The sequence below is a fragment of the Capsella rubella genome, unplaced genomic scaffold, assembly GCF_000375325.1.
Source record: "Capsella rubella cultivar Monte Gargano unplaced genomic scaffold, Caprub1_0 scaffold_7, whole genome shotgun sequence".
NCBI lineage: Eukaryota > Viridiplantae > Streptophyta > Magnoliopsida > Brassicales > Brassicaceae > Capsella > Capsella rubella.
Genome location: NW_006238917.1, coordinates 11,471,127 through 11,492,731, shown reverse-complemented (window position 1 = coordinate 11,492,731; position 21,605 = coordinate 11,471,127). Strand labels below are relative to the sequence as shown.

General features: G+C 33.0%; 6 protein-coding genes and 1 pseudogene across 6 annotated transcripts; 3 read left to right on the top strand and 4 right to left on the bottom strand.

Moving 5' to 3' along the window:
- Positions 1 to 687: 687 nt before the first annotated feature.
- Positions 688 to 1,368, bottom strand: LOC17880142 (agamous-like MADS-box protein AGL104). The gene is made up of 2 exons (XM_023778489.1): positions 1,148 to 1,368; positions 688 to 949 (listed from the first exon to the last, which is right to left on the bottom strand). The coding sequence occupies exons 1-2, from the start codon at positions 1,366 to 1,368 to the stop codon at positions 688 to 690; spliced, it is 483 nt and encodes a 160-aa protein (XP_023634257.1).
- Positions 1,369 to 3,850: 2,482 nt separating this feature from the next.
- Positions 3,851 to 6,227, top strand: LOC17878544 (annotated as a pseudogene).
- A 2,183-nt stretch (positions 6,228 to 8,410) lies between these two features.
- On the top strand, positions 8,411 to 9,838 carry LOC17878922. The gene has a single exon (XM_006285202.2). It carries the CDS (start codon positions 8,426 to 8,428, stop codon positions 9,836 to 9,838), a length of 1,413 nt encoding a protein of 470 aa, XP_006285264.2. The 5' UTR covers positions 8,411 to 8,425.
- Positions 9,839 to 10,463: 625 nt separating this feature from the next.
- On the bottom strand, positions 10,464 to 12,650 carry LOC17878747. The gene is made up of 10 exons (XM_006285799.2): positions 12,467 to 12,650; positions 11,923 to 12,228; positions 11,751 to 11,823; positions 11,564 to 11,676; positions 11,360 to 11,444; positions 11,188 to 11,260; positions 11,051 to 11,106; positions 10,917 to 10,982; positions 10,773 to 10,838; positions 10,464 to 10,686 (listed from the first exon to the last, which is right to left on the bottom strand). The coding sequence occupies exons 1-10, from the start codon at positions 12,601 to 12,603 to the stop codon at positions 10,600 to 10,602; spliced, it is 1,062 nt and encodes a 353-aa protein (XP_006285861.1). The 5' UTR covers positions 12,604 to 12,650; the 3' UTR covers positions 10,464 to 10,599.
- A 1,706-nt stretch (positions 12,651 to 14,356) lies between these two features.
- On the top strand, positions 14,357 to 15,836 carry LOC17879720 (probable myosin-binding protein 6). The gene is made up of 2 exons (XM_006284150.2): positions 14,357 to 14,445; positions 14,712 to 15,836. The coding sequence occupies exon 2, from the start codon at positions 14,792 to 14,794 to the stop codon at positions 15,683 to 15,685; it is 894 nt and encodes a 297-aa protein (XP_006284212.1). The 5' UTR covers positions 14,357 to 14,445; positions 14,712 to 14,791; the 3' UTR covers positions 15,686 to 15,836.
- On the bottom strand, positions 15,818 to 18,387 carry LOC17878053 (60S ribosomal protein L13a-3). The gene is made up of 4 exons (XM_006284442.2): positions 18,073 to 18,387; positions 16,428 to 16,544; positions 16,245 to 16,332; positions 15,818 to 16,150 (listed from the first exon to the last, which is right to left on the bottom strand). Exons 1-4 carry the CDS (start codon positions 18,342 to 18,344, stop codon positions 16,007 to 16,009), a joined length of 621 nt encoding a protein of 206 aa, XP_006284504.2. The 5' UTR covers positions 18,345 to 18,387; the 3' UTR covers positions 15,818 to 16,006.
- A 905-nt stretch (positions 18,388 to 19,292) lies between these two features.
- Positions 19,293 to 20,311, bottom strand: LOC17880451 (NADPH-dependent aldehyde reductase-like protein, chloroplastic). The gene has a single exon (XM_006284296.2). The coding sequence runs from the start codon at positions 20,245 to 20,247 to the stop codon at positions 19,465 to 19,467; it is 783 nt and encodes a 260-aa protein (XP_006284358.1). The 5' UTR covers positions 20,248 to 20,311; the 3' UTR covers positions 19,293 to 19,464.
- Between the last annotated feature and the right edge of the window lie 1,294 nt (positions 20,312 to 21,605).

Genomic DNA, 21,605 nt, shown 5'->3' with positions numbered 1-21,605 from the left:
TATAAATATAAACTTACACATAATTTAGGATGGTCATCACAAAACATCTGAACTTGACAATCATTCTGCATATACACTGGTAAAGAACCTCATGCCATCCTTTTCATCCTTAAAGAAATCTACAACTAAGTTTGATAGCATTGACTAAACAATCCAGTTAAAAAACTTCGGTCACCATCTTTGCTGAAACCTTATACATGACATTATCATCAACTTCACAAAGAGATCGTCCATTGTTCCAATCGATTGAAAAATCTCAGGATCCATTACCATTTTATTTTCACTCCCCACAAGCTGAATAATTCAATTCTACTGACGAGTTTCAAACAACCAAAGCTTGAGATACACAAATGCAACCATACTATATCTCTAAGTTTGTTACACACTAAATCAAATGTGAAATCACCTTACAAAATTAGATCCTAGGGTATTTCTTATAAACCTTTGGGTAAGACTAATTTCCTTTTATATTTAATTCAATCCATGTAACTAATGATATATTAAGTAAGGATATATTTTTATAATTTAAAATTTTTGATTTAAAAAAATAGCCAAATATGATTTCAGAATAACAAAGATAAAAGATTTAAGAAGTTGACAACTGTTAAAATTGACAAAAACAAAATAGAAAAACAAATTTTAAAATAAAAGGCATAGCAAACCTAGAACATAGTACCAACTCTTAGTCTAGAAATGATAATTATTCAGTTTCAACCAATCTTTATCTATACCAAGCAACGACAGATCAACATGATCTTCTCTAGCAAATGTTTCATTAGGAGGTGGCTCTTGGCGAACATCATTGTTGGCCAACTCAATAAGAACTGTTGCTTCATCTCTCTTCTCAGCTAACTGTTCGACTTGCACCTCAAATGGAAGCACCGGTGGATCACGAAGAGGAGAAAACTGCATGGAACCTAGCATTTCCCTACCAAGTATGATTCTATCTCTTGAAAAAGATAGTAATTCATTTATCTCATTTAAGTTAAAATCATCAATTCTACAACCTTGTTGTAGTTGTATCATCAACTGATCAATGACATATTCCTTACACTTTTCTTGATTTTTCTTCAGTTTTTCTTGAACTTTGTTTATCTTCTCCTTCAAAAATGATTCGAGACATGCATCTCTCTTTTTTTGCTCAAACTTGGGTAAGCTGAAGAAATTGTCTAAGAGGCCACGAGCCGTCTCAACAGATGGCCACACCATTGGCTCAGCGTCATTAGGGCTGAAAATGATGAGACAAGCCAATATATCACACAATATGGTTAGCTCTTTTACTTTTTTTAGTACTCCTTCGCTTCTTCTCCTAAAAAATATGGCTCTTGCTTTGTTATTCTCTACCCATGCAAGTTTTACCTTTACCATGGTCACAAATTGATTTCAATCTCTCACTTTTTTGATATGATTGTTGCTGGATATGTGTTGAAAGACTCGCGAATTCACTTAAATAGAGTTGAGATAAAACCATAAGATTTTGGAAACTGAAACTAGTCAAAGGTGGATGATTTTTTATGTATATAAAATAAATTACTATTCAATGATTTTTAGATAGGGTATATGAAATAATTACTATTTTTTGAATTTAATGAAAAAATTGTTTCCAATTAGTAAATATAAATTTCTTAAAATTGAATTCAAATATTAATTAAATTTTTACCAAAATATATTAGATTTAATTTTGTTTGTATTAATTATTCTCTTAGACCAAATTAGTAGACCAATACTAAAATCCGAATTAAATCATCAACATGTTTGCATAATTATTTAGTATTATTTGATAATTATTTTAGAAACTAAATGTTGACTATATATTTCCTTCTATATAAGAATCTTAAGATTTTCATTATTAAAAAAAAAAGTAAAAATAATTATTTTACCATATTTGTATGAAATTGCTTATTAAATTAATTATATGTTTAAGAATTTTAAATTAGTTTATCACCAAAAGTGTTACTTAGATTGCAAAATGAAATTTGTTTTCTTATAAAGTCTAAAACAACACTAATTTAAATAAAGATAAGAATATATAATATGAAATATTTTCTCGTTTTATATGTTTATTGATTATTATTTTTAATTGTTGTTGAAACCAAAGACCATCAACCAGCTCTCTTATGTGCTATGCCACTCTTTGCAACATTCTCCTCGAACCCATGATTACTAAACTGTTTTGTAACATCATCTTCATTTTTTTCAAGTTTATAGCTACCAACAAGAACTTGTCACAAGCCTTTCGAAATCTTGTAATAGCCTCCACCAATAAGGGATTAGGCTGCACGCTGGTCTACACTGTCAAAAGTTTGGGATTCATATTTTCCATTTACATTCATATTTTCTCTGTTTTTAGAAATACTAGGCCACATGGGAAAGTGCAAATTTAAAATAACTAACATTGTTAGTGGAAAGTTGGTTATAATCCTCTAATTGCACTTTTTTTATTTAATTTATGAATTTATTTTCTTTGGTTTTTCTCTATTCTGCTATATAAGATTTGTAGAGTGCGAAAAAAAAATTCTTACAATTTCGTCTTTTTCATCTAAATATATTTTTCTATTGGTATCACTGCATTTCAATTAATATTGAGAGCCAAAAGAATTCAACATTTTATGCCCTTTTGTTTGCCTTATTTGAAAAACAAAGCTGTTATCGAAAGTTTGAAATGAACTTCTAGCTAATGTCCTTAAAAGAATAAAGGAGATTCATGTCTTTTCCTTTTACAAAATCTAAGAAACTTTATTGACACAATACATGTTTCAAACACCAACATATTATTAGTCTCATAAAACCAATGAGACACCTCTACAATAACAACCAAATCCAACATAATATTATAGGAACATAAAAAAATACTAAAAGAAACATCAATGAGAAATAATATGCATGCTACAATTTAAGAAAAAAGGTTTACAATAAATCTATGGCCACGTTACAATATTTTTCCGAGTTTTTATATTTTTTTAAGTTAAAATTTTGAATTTTCGAAATTGAAATCAATCACACTCTTGCTTCACATCTTCTGATTGTATCATTTGAAATTAAGAAATAATGCCTAACATAAATCAGTCAAATCCTTCAACCCCAAGGGATCCAAATTAATCAAATAATGATTTTGTTACAAATACATAAATAAATTCAATGAAAATAAAAGAACAATGTTAACAAGATATATGAATCTAGATTTGTCGAGTCTTAATCAAATAATCAATATTAGAAGTTATTCACGAAAAAGAAAATTTCAAATCATTATATTATCAAAATTTACAATAAGTAATAAGAGAAGCAGGGTGAGAGTAAAAATCAGTAAATAAAATAGTCTATATTTAGATGAAGATGATTCAGTCAACATCGATTAGTAAATCGAAAAAACAATACTCAAATTTTCTAAAACTCAGAGGTGTGAAACAATACTCAGAGAAACAAAAACTCTTTTCAAGGTACATAGAAATCTATATATAAAAACAAAGAGGTGTGAAAAATAACATGTGCGAAAACTTAAAGCTAGGGGTACGATGAATAATTGTTGGGTATAAAACCTTGTAACTTCTGAAATCATTAACAAAATATAAAGCGTTAGAGGATATAACTAAAATAATATATATATATATATATATATATATATATATATAGATAGTGAGATTTGGCTGGAAAATATGGAAAAAATAATATCAAGAACGTGGTGGGAGAGAACACATATCGATACATAGATAGCACTACAAGTTTAATAAAGTACTATCATCACCCAAAAGTCTCTCTCATAAGACTAGTCAATAGTCATATAGATTTCTCAGCAGCTCTATCTCTAGAACTCTCATAACACTTCAGTTACTCAAACACTGTCGGTAACTCAATGGATTCGCAAAAGGAACAGAAGTTCATATCACTTGTTACTGACATAATATTTCTCTTCAGCTCTACAGATTTGGATTCCACACTAAAGTCAAAGATCGTATCTTTCTTTACTCAACTGATCTCTGAAGACAACACTGACTCGCCTTACGACAAGAGCCATCTCGCTCAGCAAATACACTCTCCCAAGCCAAAGGTGCAGTTCTTATCAGTCGTTGATCAAATGTATAGGAGCTTTTTCTATAAGGGTTTGAATCCGGAGTTGAAAGTTGTAGTATCCCTTATTACTCAAGTAATCTCTCTTGTGCTCAGTTCTATAGATTTAGATTTGAAGTTGCAGTCAAAGCCGGAGTGGGAGATGATATCACTAATCAAGAAAGTAATATCTCTCTTTAACTCCAAACCGGATTCGGAGTTGGAGCTTGTATCACTCATTTCACAGTTTATGCATCTCGGCATCTCGGTGGAATTAGATTCAGAGCTGACACAAGAATCTGATCTTTTGTCGCTCATTCGCCAACTAGTGTCTCTCAAGCCGGTGGAAGAGATCACAACACTCATCAGAAAGATCATCTCTCGCTTCAAATCTTTGAACTGGCAGCCCAAGAAGTTTTTGTTTTTAAGCCCTCAAGCTGTAGTTAAACTTCGAGGAGGCAAATTTTGCGCAACACAAGAGAATCTCCATGGGATGAAGCAAAAAGGAGAATGTAGTTCAACTTTTTTTCAGTTTTGGAGATCCACAAGAAAAGACTGTTTTTACTGTTTAAGTTGCAATGGAGAAGGACATGATGAAGGATATGAGATGGCTCCTGTTGATGTTAAGCACCCTCTTCATCCGAAACATTCCCTTCAGCTCGTATGGTATAAGTTGTGGCGATACCAAAAAGAAAAGAGAAAATGCTTTTGTTGTGATGTGGATCTCGAAAAGATATTCTATTACTGCGCAGCTTGCGATTATGCTATGAACATGGCGTGTACAGACGAAACACCAATGTTATATGTAGACCATCCCAAAAGGCATGAGCATACACTAGCTTTGTTTCCAAGACAACAGGCTTTCTTAATTTGCAATGTATGCGCCTTGGCTGATGCAAGCTCTCCTATCTACATGTGTCCCCCTTGTGATTTTGTGGTCCATCTTAGGTGTATTAGCTTACCACGTCTCATAAGGATATCTCGCCATCCCCATCGTATCTCTTTTACAACTTCTTTTGACCAAGGAGATTGGTTGTGTGGTGTTTGTCGCACAAGGATAGACAATGATTATGGGGGATACTTTTGCACCAAAGACGGATGTTCTTATGCGGCTCATTCAAGATGTGCTACACAAACAAATGTGTGGGATGGCATAGAGCTAGAGGGAGTGCCAGAAGAAATCGAAGAAGAACTTGAACCGTTTGTTAGGATAAGCCATGGAGTCATACAACATTTCAGCCATGAACATCATCATCTTAAACTTGATGAGAACATTGGAGGAGTTTACGACGAGAATAAGCAGTGTCAAGCATGCATCACACCCATCTATTTTGGTAACTTCTACTCTTGTATGCAATGTGACTTCATTCTCCACGAAAAATGCGCGAATCTCTCTCGAAAAATGCATCATCCGATACATCCACATATGCTCACTCTAGTGGTAGGATATGACAAAGTTGAGTACTTTGGTAATCGATGTACAGCTTGTGATGTAGTGTGCATAGGTGGTTTATCATATGAGTGCAGTAAAGAAGAATGTGGTCGTTTTAAGCTACATGTACAATGTGCCACAATTTCAGAGCCGTTACGCCATGAAAGCCATGTGCATCCTTTATTCCTAACATCTAAACCAGGGGAGCAAAGAACATGTGGGGTTTGCCAAGAAAATGAGAATGAAACATTCAATTGCATCAAGGAATGTGGCTTTGCTTTGTGCTTTGCATGTGCTACTATACCTCACAAGGTAAGGTATATAAGCATGATAAGCATATGCTCACTCTTTCCTATGAAGACGAAACAATCACTACGAAGTACTGGTGCGAAATTTGCGAGGGAGAACTGAACCCGAAGGAGCGGTTTTATAAGTGTGATGAGTATTGTTGTGTCACCATTCACATTGAATGTTTAATCGGGACGGAGTTGTATATGAAGCTCGGTTCGTCGTTGTTCTGGAGCGGTTTATGGATAGATGTTCTGCCAAACAATCAGCATATGACTCGGCCTTTTTGCTTTAATTGTAATAAGCGTTGTTCACATAGAACAGTTTTGCAGAATTCTGAACTAAGATTATGTTCTAGAGACTGTGTATGTGCTATGATTCCACCTTGAAGAACACTTAATGAAAATATAAATGTCCTATTTCTGTTATTTTGATGATATATAGAGCTACTATGATCGATGAACTTGTCAAGTTTCTCATAATATGCAAATCTATTTTTAAAACTCTAAAAACTATGCACAACGATACTACATTCTACTTATGATCATCGAAATTTATTTGTATAAGTTAAAAAACTAACAAAACATCTCTTTTTTTTTTTTTTTTTTTTTTTGAAAAATTGTTAAATTTAGTTCAAAAAAGAACCAACAGTTTTACAAGCTTAATCAACTGAAGTCTTCCACCATAGGACAAAGGATGTGATGTCCAGGATTGAAAATGTTGGCGAATCTGATGTAGAAGAGGTTCGTAATCTGCAAGTGATCAGAGGAAGACCCAAATACCGAACCAGTAAGAACCTTCTGAAAAACAGGAACTGAGCTAGCATGTTGTTTAGAGAGAGGAAGTTGTCACTCCAGCAAGGTATAGTGATGACTTCTCCAAGCCGAAACCTATACATCCCTTCGGGTCCGAGATCAGAACGTTCTCAAATGCTACTTGAACTGGCGACCTCTAAGCTTTTGCGAGAGATCTTTACCAATTGAGGTATTAGCACTTGGTAAGTACACATAGATTTTTGCATTTTGAATACTCAATATATATAGAGAAATACTCTAAAATAGCATTTAGACAAAATTTATGGACAATTATAATATACATTTCACAAAAATCTAAAAATAGCATTAACTTACATAATTACAATATTTTAAATTCTTTTAAGGTTTGAGTTGAATATTCATGAAATGTATCTTATAATTTGTCCATAAAACTTAAACAATATACATTTCACAAAAATTATATAATTTTAGAAGGTTAGTTTTAAAGATATAATATTATTTGCGAAATGTATGCATTTAAACAATATACATTTCACAAAAATTATCTAATTTTTGGAAGGTTAATTTTAAATATAATATTAAATATCTTGCTTTAATTGTTCCAAAAGTAAATCTCTTTAAGAGCATGTCCAATGAGTGTTTTTTATTTAACGTTCTTAGCATTTTTCTAACACTAATTTGTGTACTTTTCAAACATAAAAAGTTTTTAAAATTATCCACCTCCAATGGTAAAACTCTAATTGAAGTTCTTAAAAAAAATTGAAAACTTAATTTTTATAAAACATGAAAATTATTAGATTTTATAAAATTTGTAAGACGTAATCCCTATATAGTAAAAAAGAAGTACAAAATAGAATATGGGTCGGGTCAAAATTAAAAAATTAACTCGAATTTAACAATTAGATACTTCAAAATTGGATATTAAATTGGGTTTGGATACATACATCGGATACTTTCTATATCTAATTTTAAAATTATATTATATCCATAACTAATTTTATGATTTCCTAATTAATCTCTAACTAATCAATTATTCTTCTTCTTTAACTTTTATTTGATATTATTTTTAATTTATGATATTATACTATATAATAAAAATAATTAATAAAAATTTAATTTTTGTTTTACATATGTTGCAATTTGAATTTTTCAAAACGAAAATATAATACTCAACACACTCGGTTAAATATTTTGGACAATGATTTAAAACCATTGTTTCATGAGCATATTTTAAAGTTTCAAATGTTTCAAAATACTATAATTAAAAGGTTCAAATATATTAAAAATTAGAATTTAAAATACTAAAAATATTATTTTTGGAGACATAGGTGTAATTTTGGGGACATAAGATAAAATATATTATATATTAAACTATGTAATTTTTGATAGTTTGCGGGCAGTTTGTTAAAATCACAATTATAATGGTAAAGCGAGTTATGAATAATGTTTTTTAAAAAATGAATTCTGTTATGGGTTGGTCCTTAAAAAAAAAATATTGTAAATATGTAATTTTTTCATATATTCCTACTTCTACTACAAAAACGGTCAAATTGAATAATTTGTCGATATATATTCTTTCGTGTTGTTAAATTTTCACTGTTTTTTTTATTGTATCAAAACTCAATGTATTGTTATTTACTAGCTTTTCCGTTTATTATTTTATTTAAATTTATTACACAAATATATGATTCACCGTAATCAACTGCATTGCAATAAAATTAAAATATAACATATTTTAATCCGTTAAAAGTTATATATTTGTAATTATTTCTCCCGCGCTGTAGCGCGGATCCGAACCTGTAACGCGGATCCAATTGAGGTCAAACACTCTCTTCATCCAAAACATTCTCTCCAACTTGTCTTCTGGGTTGATAAGAAATATTATATGGAGAAATGTTATTGTTGTGATAAACATCTCGAAGATATATTTTATTATTGTTCGCCATGCGATTTTGCTATGAAGATAGCATGTGTGGAGAAACAACCACTCTTGTCAGTACACCATCTCAAGTGGCACGAGCATACACTTTCTCTATTTCCAAGACACACTTCTTTAACTTGCGACGCATGCGCCTTGACCCATTCGACCTGTCATTTCTACGTATGTCCTCCTTGTGACTTTGTGATCCATCAAAGTTGCATTAGCTTACCGCGGGTCATAAGAATATCTCGTCATCCCCATCGAATATCCTTTACCCCTTCTTTCGACCAACGAGACTGGTTTTGTAGCATATGTCGTCAGAAGATCGACAATCGTTATGGAGGTTATTCTTGCTTCAACGGAAGTTGTTCCTATGCAGCACATTCAAGATGTGCCACACAGAGCAATGTGTGGGATGGCATAGACCTTGAGGGAGTGCCAGAAGAAATCGAAGAAGAAAATGAGCCATTTGTGATAATAAGCAATGGAATCATTCAACATTTTAGCCATGGACAACATCATCTCAGACTTGAAGATAGCGTATGGGGAGATTATGACGAGAGTAAGCTGTGTCAATCATGCATCACACCAGTATATTTCGGTAACTTCTACTCATGTATGCAATGCAAATTTATACTCCATGAAAAGTGTGCTAACCTCTCTCGAAAAATATATCATCCGATACATCCACACATGCTCACTCTAGTGGGAGGATATGGCAATGTGCAAATTTTAAAAGATTGTTGTTCAGCTTGTCAATGGATATGCAGAGGTGCTTTCGTCTACGAGTGCAAAAAACAAGGATGTCGTAGTTTTAGGCTAAACGTGCAGTGTGCCACAATTTCGGAACCATTAGTCTATAAAGGTCATATGCATCCTTTATTCCTAACATCCAAGCCACTGGAGGGAAGAAAGTGTTCGGTTTGCGAAAATTATACGATGACATTCAATTGCATTGAGTGTGCGTGTGACTTTGCTTTGTGTTTTAGATGTGCTACTATACCTCAAAATGTGAGGTATAAGCATGATGAGCACATGCTCACTCTTTCTTATGGGGAGGAGACAATAAAGAACTGGTGTGAAGCTTGCGAGAAAAGTATAAATCCAAAGAAGGGGTTTTACAAGTGTGATGAGTATTGTTGTGTCACTTTACACATCAAATGTCTGCTTGGGAATGAGTTATATATAAATCCTGGTTATTCATCATATGCCAGCAATGGTGAAAAGGTACTTGTTATGCCCAACAATCAACATATGTCTCGACCTCTTTGCTCCCATTGTAAGAAGCGTTGTTTACGAAAACTGGTTTTCAAAGTTTCTAGATTTATATTTTGTTGTAGAAATTGTGTATCTGATCATATGTATTTATCTCTATGAAATAGTTTGATGGTTATTGTGTTCTGGTTGGTTGTAAAAGAATTTGTATTTTGTTAAAGAAGGATGAGTGAATATCTCAGGTATATATATATATATATCTATCTCAGCCTCACTAGACATGAATGAGGCAAATCTTTATTCCTCTCAGCTTAAGGGCAAGCTGTTTTCGAATAGGGGAGTGTTGATAAGCTAATGGAAGTTGGTAGAGTTAGACTTTAGTCCATTAGAGGCTTTGCCATTAGTGTTATTGACCGAGTATAATTAGAAGTGTAAGGATCATTGCGAGAGCATCTTGCATGATCACTGTGGTTGTTTAGAGCTTGCGTGCTCTGCTCTTAGGGAGACGAGAATGGAGAATTGTAACTCAAGCTTATCAATTAGGTTTGTGAGTTGTATTGTGATTGAGAAGAGATCATAGAAGAGAGTTTGTATCTTCAATAGTGTCTAGTAATCGTGGGATTGTTAAAGTTTTGGCAAAGTTGATGTCCACCACTCTTGCCTCGTTAGAGGCTCTACTCTTCCTTGCGTTGGTCTCATTGCATAGAAAATAAGAAGATGAAGTCGCTGTGGAATCTAAGAAATGTCACAGTTCAAAACACAAAACAGTTGCTCTATGAAAAGTCAATTGAGCAAGTGAGTTTGTATATTCTTTAAAGTCCACAATATAGGCCATATGTTTTGGTTGGCTTGGTACTATATTTGATATTTTTATATGATTTTACATCTTTCTTTGTATCAATATAGAGTAGTAACAAGAAGAGCTAATCTTTGGTCGAGTAGCGACTGCGAATGTAGAAAAACAAAGCCGTGGATGCAGCCACCACATAAGGGAAGATCGTCCATATTCCCTACACAATTATTGGAACCAAAAACTTAAAACTTGTGTGAAACTGTGAAAGCAATTTACATTAACTCTCTCTTACTCTCTACTTACTACTGCAGTTGCTACTGTTGCAAGAGCAAACATAGGCCGTTCTCTAAGTAGAAACCCAATCACCAGCTGAAACATATTTTTTTTAGAATCGGATTCACATTGTCACAACGAATCAAAATCGAATATAAAGAAAAGCAGATAAACCTGAAGTGGAAGAGTAATCAAGCCGCCACAACAAACTCCTGCAAAGAAACACTCTGGAGATATTCCCTGTAAAGGTTTCATGTATGGTTAACCATATGCTACATATTGAATCAACTCCGCGGCTACACACTTACAAGAGCCCCGGCGAAGAACGCTGTAGGATTCCTCATTCCCAAAGAAAATCTTTCCACTGCATTCAACACAGTATAAAGTCAATCATCACACATTCTAGAGAAATCTTTTCCACTGCATTCAGTTTCATACTACTTACCAAAACCTGAGAGGTTGCCATACTTTTCGACAGCCTTAGTAATGCTCAGCGCTTTCTCTTTACCTATACCAAGCTTTATACAATGCAAAAAAAATGTAGAAAACAAATCAGCTTTTGGATACACACTTTAGTTGGGAAATAACAAGAATTGATTTCACCTAAGGGAAGTAACCTTTGAACAAACATCGTCCGAAGCTCCACTTTGTCTAAAGAGCTTCCCTAGATAGAACGGTATCATATCGCTTAAACAAACTCCCCTGTATTGGTTTATATTTTCCAAGTTGGCAACAAAAACACAGAAAGAACAAAAGCTGAATGATGAACTTTATGAACCATAGGGACTATGTTGTTTATAAACCAAGATATATTGCTTTACCAGTAAACCCATGACACAGTAGATAATATATAAGGAGCATTCCGAGAGAAAGACTCAACAAACGATTGCCACGTCCCATCCAAAGTTAACATCCGAGCCAACGTTATACCAACCTAACTAGAAGCATGTTAATGAAGCAGAACCTCAAAACAAAGATGAAACAAAAGTACCAGCATATGACACAAACCCATATATTTAGCGCCTCTTCGCTAACAAAAAGCCCGAACCCGGCTGCCATTAGCAACCAAAAGTAAACCCATCTGCAAAAACAAAGACACTAGAAAGCAACTAAAAGGGTCTTTCATAAACACACAATCTGGTTCATAAGTTAAAAAACTAAAGGTAGTTCCGCGGCTAACCCCGGTGCATTTCCTGGTATCATGAACTTATTCCCAAAGACATTAAACGTAAAGCCTTCTAAAGATGATGATGAAGCTTTGGCCAAACTCTTAACCTCCTCAAGAGGTGAACCACCACTAGACCCTTTCAAGGTTACACATATTACTGTAACAATCAAAGCCAATCCTAACCCTATACCTAACTTTGCTATGAATGGGACTCTCTTTTCAGTTTTTTCGTTTCTAAGCATCTCATCTCCGTTATCTCGAGGCTCTGCAGAGTCATTATTTCCGACATTTCCTTTCTGAAAGCTTCTTACTTTGATCCTGCCATAGTAAGAACATCAAAACTCTAAGCCAATATGTTCAAGAACCATACGTCTACACACAAAAAACAGATTCCAATCAAATTACTCAGTTTCTTAACATTTTTCAGACTGTTTCAAACTTTTCTTTGCTTCTAAAGGAAAATTCAAGATTCCCATTTTTTTTTCAAGATAATCAAAATTACACAGTAAGAGTTCTTCAAGATTCCATAATCATATCTATCAAGAAGTATAAGAACCTGTAAGGAGGAGGCTTGAAGAGCCGAGAGAGCGAGAAAGATCCATACAAAACTCTGGAGCCATCGAAGACAACAGAGTTAGGTTTTGAAAGTATTAAGGAAAAGTTATTCACAGGAACAGCTATGGAAGACAACATTCTTGGGATTTTGGTTCCAACGAGACCTTGTCTGAATTATAAAGTCTCTCTGTGATTCCAAGACCGTCGATTTATTGGAACGTTCTGTACCAGAATTTTTCGTAAATTATAAAAATAAAAATATTGACCAATAAATAAAAAAGATAAAATATTATTTTTAACAATTGCCAAATATACAAAATATCATAGAATAATTTTACGAACTGATTACTTGTATTTGTATGTGTTTTTCAGATGTTTTTCTTTACCTTAAAAAGCGTAAAAACTTTTTTCCAAATCACTATATTTTGTTGTTGTTATTTTAGCTACTAAATCATCAAAAAATCAGTTAAAACGATAAATTAGTAACATTATTAATACCTAATTATAAAAGGTAGATGCATTTAAATGTGTTTTATAGTTTTTTTTTGGTAGAATGTGTTTTATAGTTACCAGTATACCACCATAAATAAATTGAATAGAATAAATTAATGTTGAAAATTTTCGTTTATTAATTCTGCAAATATAATCAATACTTCCTCCGTTTCACAAGGATATCAATATTCCCTCCGTTTCACAAAGAGTGTCTAACTAGAGATTTTTTTTTATTTTACAAAGAGTGTTATTCTACAATTCCAGTGTAACTTTTACCCTAAATTTACAAAGAGTGTCACTCTACAATTCACTTTTACCTAAACTCAAAAGTAATTTTCATTGAATTTAAATCATTAATTTCTTACTAAATAGGGGTAAATATGTATAATTGTATAGTTTCTTAATATGTGTGAATTGTGTCAAAATGACACTTTTTATGAAACAGAATATGAAAATGGGAAATTCCCATAACATTGTACCAAAATAAAACAACTATAATATTAACCACATGTTAATATATATAATTGATATATATATGGTCATATATTCTCTTATTCTTCTATACTTAGCACAACTAATGGTTCGAATGGTGACAGTGGTTGAAGCGGACAGAACGGCAGATGGAATGGACCTTTTTTATTCTGTATTCATCAATTATAGATTGCAGTGGCGCGGATCTAAAAACTAAGGGTTCAAATGGTGGTAGCAGTTAAAGCGGACAAAACCACAGATGAAATGGACCGCTTTTTATTACCAATCATCAATTATGAACCGCAGTGGTGCAGATCTAAAAAACTAAAAGAAAACCGCTACAGACCAACCACGAACCAACTTTACATACAAATAGAATCGGTTCGCAGTGGTTTATGGTCCACCTTAAAAATACAGCGGTCTAATCCATTGATAGATTTGTCCATTGTGACCATGGTAACCATTCAGACCGTAAAAGAAAACCGCTGCAGACTAACCATAGACCATTTTTACATAAAATAAAATCAATCTACCACAGTTTATAGTCCACTCTATAAAATAGAGCGGTTTAATCCGATGATAGATTTGTCCATTTACCATTCAGATCGTAAAAAAAAACTGCTATAAACTAACCATAAACTATTTTTACATACAAATAAAATCAATTTATAACACTATAATCTGTTTTATAAAATAGAGCAGTTTAATACGCTAATAGATTTGTCTATTGTGACTATGATAACTATTCATACCCTTAATATTTTTTTTCTTTGCTTAATCTACTAAAACTACCTTACTCTATTTGTTTTTGTCACGTGGATCCATCATTTTGATTATCTGGACAACTTCTGAACTAAGCGACAAAATAATTACCGACTCTTTTTTTCTTTCTTTGTCTTCATTTTTTTCTTCTGTTTAACTAAGAAAACCAAACACAACAACGAACCTAAAGATTCTCTTTGTCCGAACTCCAAAGCTCCGTTCTCTTTCTGTTCTCCTTCGACTTCTCTCTCTCAGGTGTTTATACTTTCTGACCTCAGCTTCATCTCTATCCTCCTTCTCTTTATCTTTTCTCTTTTCACCTTTGTCTTGTTTATGTTCTTGACTTTTTTCTTCTGAACTAAGCAATTAACTTTTTGACTTTGTAAAAATTTTATTCTCTTTACCTATTGCCAGATTCAAATCTTGTTTAAGGTTTCATTAACTCTTCTTGAAATCTTCTATTCTATAGTCTATACGAGCTAATAACCCTTTTCTTGATTTTCTTGATTTTCTTGATTTAGGTTTCTATTGACAGATCTCAAGAATATTTTGGCAAAGTGGTTTTAGAGTATATTGATTGAGAGAGGAACAACAAATAAAAATGGACTACCGGGAAAGTTATAGATTGACATTTTATGGTATTTTGGTTGCGTTTATGGAATTAGCATTTGCTTATTGTCTTCTATGTGTATCGGCTTTTGTATTTATCACATCCAAGTTGCTACTGTATTTGCCTTGTCCTTGTTCTGGAGTTCTTGGGTACCAAAACAGTGATCTCTGCATCCAGAAACTTCTCTTTGATTGGCCATTCAGAATCATACTTAAAGTGCAGAAGCTAGCTACCACTAGGCCAAGACTTTTGCATCATCAAGAACAAGAACAAGAAGATAAGAGTTTGGTTGTTGATAAAGATAAGAACTTGGAACTTATGGATAAAGTGAAGTTGTTGGAAGCAGCTGTTGAGGAAGAGAGAGTAGCTAAAGCTGCTTTAATGGTGGAATTAGAGAAAGAAAGAGCTGCTTCAGCATCAGCAGCTGATGAAGCTATGGCTATGATTCTGAGGCTACAAGCAGATAAAGCTTCGCTTGAGATGGAAGGGAAGCAATATGAGAGAATGATTGATGAGAAGTTTGCTTATGATGAGGAAGAGATGAATATACTCAAGGAGATTCTTTTCAAAAGGGAGAGAGAGAAGCATTTTCTAGAGAAAGAACTTGAGACTTACAAGCACATTGATGATGATGATGATCAAGAAACGGAAAATGATAGTTTCGAAGAGAAGAAAGCAGCAAGCGATGTGGTTGAGGATAGAGAACCGATAATGTATGATGTTCATGTAATTGAGGATAACAGTAATGCTAAGGTGAGAGATGATGATGTTGCAGAACACAAAGAGATGAAGCAAATGGAAGATATAATGAACCAACTTCGAGAGATAGTCAAGGATCATGACTCAGGTAATTCACCTACTTCATCATCTCCCATAAGTTTCTAATTCTGGTTGGTGGATTTGTCTTGATCAATGTATGTTTGTGTAGATTTAGTGTAATTCGTGAATATCAATCAATGTAGAATGTTTCAACTTTTACGTGGTATAATTTGTGAATATCATCAATACGAATCCATATGAAATAACATTATTTTGATTGAAATAAGAACCAACATAAAGGATATGTTGCAGAACAATCGAGTAAATGAATAGATACGGTTCTTTCTATGACAATAAGAGAACAAAATTTCAGATGCAAAATCGAAATCAAGACTATGCTTTAACGAAATGGGTTTAAAACTTAGAGGTGATAGACGTCAGGTGTCTTCAATACTTAACCGGGGCAAGGATATCGAGCTGTGATCCGAGGTTCTCTTCCGCAACCTTTTCTGCCTTGTTCCTGAGCTTGTTGAGTTGTTTCTTACGCTCATACATCACTTGTGACCTTTCCTTTCTCTTTGTCTCAAGTTCCTGTTAGAATCAAAAATTCCAAACATCAGTTTCAATTACTCTATTCCAACCAAAAGTGAAGCACATTATTCCAAGTTAGACACGAAAGACTCACCTTAATGGTATCGTAATGGTTCCAGCCAACCTCAGACGATAGCTGGCCTAATAAGCAGTACTTGTGGCCACTCTGAAGTCTCAAAACCCTGAATACCAAATCAGCTGATAGTTAACACATTTGAACATTATCTTTTACCAAATCATGAAACAGAACAGAACAAAGAAACAAAAGAGAACTTACTTAAGAGCATCAGGTATAACCATTCTCTTAATCTTGTCATATGGAGGTGGGATCCCCTCAAAAACCTTCAAACGAGCAAGTGCAGCAGCACCACGCTTGGTCTTGTGTGGAATCATCCTGCCACCATAACAACAAAGCATCAGTATCACCAAAACTTCATTTTTGTAAAAATGTTACATTTCTATTACTTACACAGCTAGAACATAACACAATTGCACAATTGAGCTGCCATGTCTCTTAAATACACAAACAAAACGCAATTGTACTTCAAAGGAATCAAACTGTGAACAAAACAAAACAATCACAGTTCAATCTTTGTCACATTCCCACAAACACTAAAGGGCAAAACTTTATCTTTGTAAAAATGCTACATTTCTATTACTACACAGCAAATACATAACACAATTGCACTTCAATGGAATCAAATTCTCAACTAAACAATACATTCACAAGTTCAATCTTTGTCACACTCCCAAAAACACTAAAGATCAAAACTTTATCTTAGTAAAAATGCTACATTTCTATTACAAAACACATTTTCACATCAGCCAATTCTAGTACACAAACAAAACACAATTGCACTTCAATGGAATCAAATTCTCAACTAAACAAAACATTCACAAGCTCAATCTTTGTCACACTCCCACAAACACTAAAGGGCAAAACTTTAACTTTTTAAAAATACTAAATTATTATTACTCACACACCACATATTCTCACAATTGAACTACCAATTATAGTACACAAACAAAACGCAATTATACTTCGATGGAATCAAATTCTGAACTAAACTAAACAAAACATTCACAAGTTCAATCTTTGTCACACTCCCAAAAAACAATAAAGGGCAAAACTATATCTTAGTAAAAACGCTACATTTTTATTACAAAACATATTCTCCCAACTGAACTACCAATTCTAATACACAAACAAAACGCAATTGCATTTCAATGGAATCAAATTCAGAACTAAAAAACACTAAAGGGCAAACCTTTATCTTAGTAAAAACGCTACATTTCTATTACAAAACATATTTTCACAACTTAACTACCAATTCTAGTACACAAACAAAACGCAATTGCACTTCAATGGAATCAAATTCTCAACAAAACAAAACATTCACAAGTTTAATCTTTGTCACACTCTCAGAAAACACTAAAGGGCAAAACTTTAACTTAGTAAAAATGCTACACTTCTATTACAAAACTCATTTTCACAATTGAACAACCAATTCTAGTACACAAACAAAACACAATTGCACTTCAATGGAATCAAATTCTCAACTAAACAAAACATTCACAAGCTCAATCTTTGTCACACTCCCACAAACACTAAAGGGCTAAACTTTAACTTTGTAAAAACGCTACATTTCTATTACAAAACATATTATCACAACTGAACTACCAATTCTAATACACAAACAAAACGCAATTGCATTTCAATGGAATCAAATTCAGAACTAAAAAACACTAAAGGGCAAACCTTTAACTTAGTAAAAACGCTACATTTCTATTACAAAACATATTTTCACAACTAAACTACCAACTCTCATACACAGGTACTCTCAAGACCTAACTTAGAAAGCTTTGAAATAGAATCATATTCTAAACTAATCATAAATATCCAAAAGTTCAAGTGAACTAACCCTCTAACGGTGCGCCAGAAGATCTTGGAAGGAGCACGAAAGTGAATAGGACCATGAGAAGGCTTAGTGTTCATACGTTTCCTAAGGAATCTCATGTACTTCATCTTTTGCCTTACCAAACCTCCTGAGAGACAAATCTCCTCACATCGTACGACCACCACTTTCTGTCCGTTGAGCAACTCCTTTGCAATTGAGGACGCTAGACGACCACCCATATGGTGTCTCGCGTCTACAACCACGCGCTTCGCGCATATCCCTGACCCTGACACCATCTTCTTCTTCTTCTTCTTTGGCTCTGAAAATAACTTGGGTTGCGTGGGAGATATATAACGCACAGCACAACACAAGGCTTTTAGGGTTTTTTTAGTTTTCAGAAATGGGTTTAAAGCCCAAACTCGGCCCACGAAATTGAGCATCCTGAAATGTTTTTTACGGTCGGCAAAAATGCTGACTGAGGTGTGAGCTTTGCAAAATCGGAAAATGTCATTTTAAATAATTTTCGTAGATTTAAAGCATGAACTTTTTATTGGTAGAATTATTTTAAAAAATTTTGTTAGCCTGTACCTAAATCATGAAGTTTGAGGTAGAAAAAAAAAAAAAGAAAAATCATGAAGTTTTGTTGATTTGGCCGTCAATTTGAAGGTTTTAATTAAGTTATAAACGACGTCGTCTAGTGACATAATCTTGTTAATGACTAATTAATTATGTGTGATTTTACTAAATGTTGTGTCTCATACAGTCAAATCATCAAAACTTCATAATTTAATTAGACATCAACAAAAAAGTGAAAAAAATCATTAACAAAAAAGTGAGATTTTTCACATTAAATGAAGAGTCTATGCTTTGGTTACAAGTCTCTTGAATCTAATTTAACATTATATTAAAAAAAAGTCTATGCTTTAATTATTTTCATTCGTGATTTAAATAATAGTTTTCCCATTTAATTAGTTCGAAATATTAAAAATGGGCGTTCACCTACATGTTTTTGCCGAACCTTGTAGTTTGGATTTTCGGATTTAAAAATGTAAAATCCGTGCGGATCGGATTCCAGATAAACATCTATGAAGTTTGAGCATTTTCGGGTTATATCGGATCAAACTTGAATTAAACCGAAGAAAAATTTCAATTCGGTATCAAAAGTTCACGTTGGTAGTATGCTTTGTACAAATAGATGGAAGAATAATAATACTTTTGTTCGATTAAATTTTCCCTTATATGTATTTTTTCAAGTTTTCCTAATAATTTTTAAATTTTTTACATATGAAAGTATTATTGTTCTTCCATCTATTTTCTAAGTTTTGGCTTGTCCCCTAATAAACCAAAACATATGAACTCCATCAACACATTTAAAAATGGCAACATCAAAAATATCATTCTTCATTCTTCATTGTATTAAATAACAAAGCCTCCATTAGCTCTAATAACCTGACCATTGATCCATTCACCACCATCACCAACCAAAAACCCTACAATCTCTGAAACATCCTTTGGCTCACCAATCCTACCCATAGGACAAGCCCCTGCAAGTGTCTTCACCAATTCATCACTCTTCCCTGCAAAGAACATCTCTGTCTCAACAGGCCCTGGAGCCACGCAATTCGCGGTAATCCCACTTCCCTTAAGCTCCTTGGCCAATACTTTAACCATTGTCTCAACCGCGGCCTTTGATGCAGCGTAAACACCATAACCTGGTGCAAGACCACCGACCATTGATGTAGACATCATAATGATTCTTCCACCACCTCCTCTTACAACCCTTTTAGCTGCTTCCTTGCAACACAAGAAAGATCCTCTTGTGTTGATAGTGAATGTATTCTCGAAATCTTCCAGTGTTGTCTCCGACAAAGATGGATACTTTGGATCCAAAACACCTGCACAGTTCACGACTATGTGAACTTTAGATCCGAACTCTCGTTCTGTTTGATCAAACAAGTTCTTGATCTGGTCCGGGTCTGATACATCTGCTTTAACCGCGATTGCTGACTTTGTTTTAGATGAGTCGTTTAGTTCTGAAACCAAGAGTTCTGCTTTTGATGAGCTCGAGACATAGTTGATAGTGACTCTTGCGCCAAGAGAGTGGAGATGAATCGCTATTGCACGGCCCATTCCTCTGGTGGCTCCAGTCACTATAGCTACACGTCCGGCAAGAGGAAGAGATCTTGTGTTCTGCTCCATTTCTTGTTTGTTCTAAATCTTGATATGAACAAGAACAGAGAGGATCAGATTTATAATGGTGGCACTGTTGGATTAAGACGGGACAGTTTAGTCTTTATTCACTTTAGAGTTCAGATATATACAGCCACATGGGCGGCGAGTCAAAAGCCACATTTTGATATTTGTTTTTTTGTTATACATAAGCAGTGACGTGCGTGCGTTACACTCATTTATGTGATCATCATTCTCACCACAATGACTTCTCAAATTCTCTAAGTTGCGTGACTAATGCTACTCGAATCCAGATGGCGAAACTTATTTCTCTTTACTATTGGATAAAGACGACTTGGTTTATTCAAATATTTTTATTTCCAAAAGGTTGGACAGTTCAAACAAAATTTACTTTGAGAAGTACAAAATACAACTGAGAGATGAATGTAAAATCTATATATATAAAGTTTACTTTTTCTCTCTTCTCTTTAAACCACATCATCATCCACTTCATTTTATTATTTAATTTTTAAAATTAATTATATCATTTTATCATTTAATTTTAATATTTAAACCTATGTCAATAAGTTTTTTCAAAATAAATATGAAAGGTCTTTTTTATATATTATACATTATAAAACTAAAAAAGATAATTGATTAAGAGTTAAAAAACTTACTAATTATCGATTATACTAACAAATATATAAATAATAGATTATAGTTTTAGTGAATGTTTAAAATATATATATGATTATATTTACATAATGTAAACCTAAATATAATGGGATTTAACGGGAATAAAACAAAAATTAAGAAATTTTGAGAATATAAATCTATCTAATTTATGTCTGAAAAAAATTTCTAACATAAGTGAGATAGGTTGGACCGAAACATGAATTCTTATTTTTTATAAACATATAAAAAGGTAAAAATAAAAATAATATTTCCTTAAAAGTTTCCAATATGAATTTAACTATTTGTTTCCAATACAACACATATCTTAAACTAATAAACAAAATAAAAAATTAACTATATTTCATAAAAATGAAAATTAAAATAAAACATTATTAAATGAAATAAACTAAATATAAAGTAAACTATACTAATATGTTAAATTTAAAAACTGTTCCATATGAAAAAACAAAAAATATATAAAACATAAAATCAGAAAAATATATAATAGTATATAAATGATCATTACGAGATATAAAGTACGACAAATCCAAAAAAGGAAAACGTAAAACAAAAAATAATAAATTATGACAATATATAAAGAGATAATGTAAACAACTTAAAATACAACAATCCGCCCGAAACCCACAAATCATGTTCAAATTTCATGCCAACATATAAAAGGGCCCAAAATATTAACATCTATATCTATATTT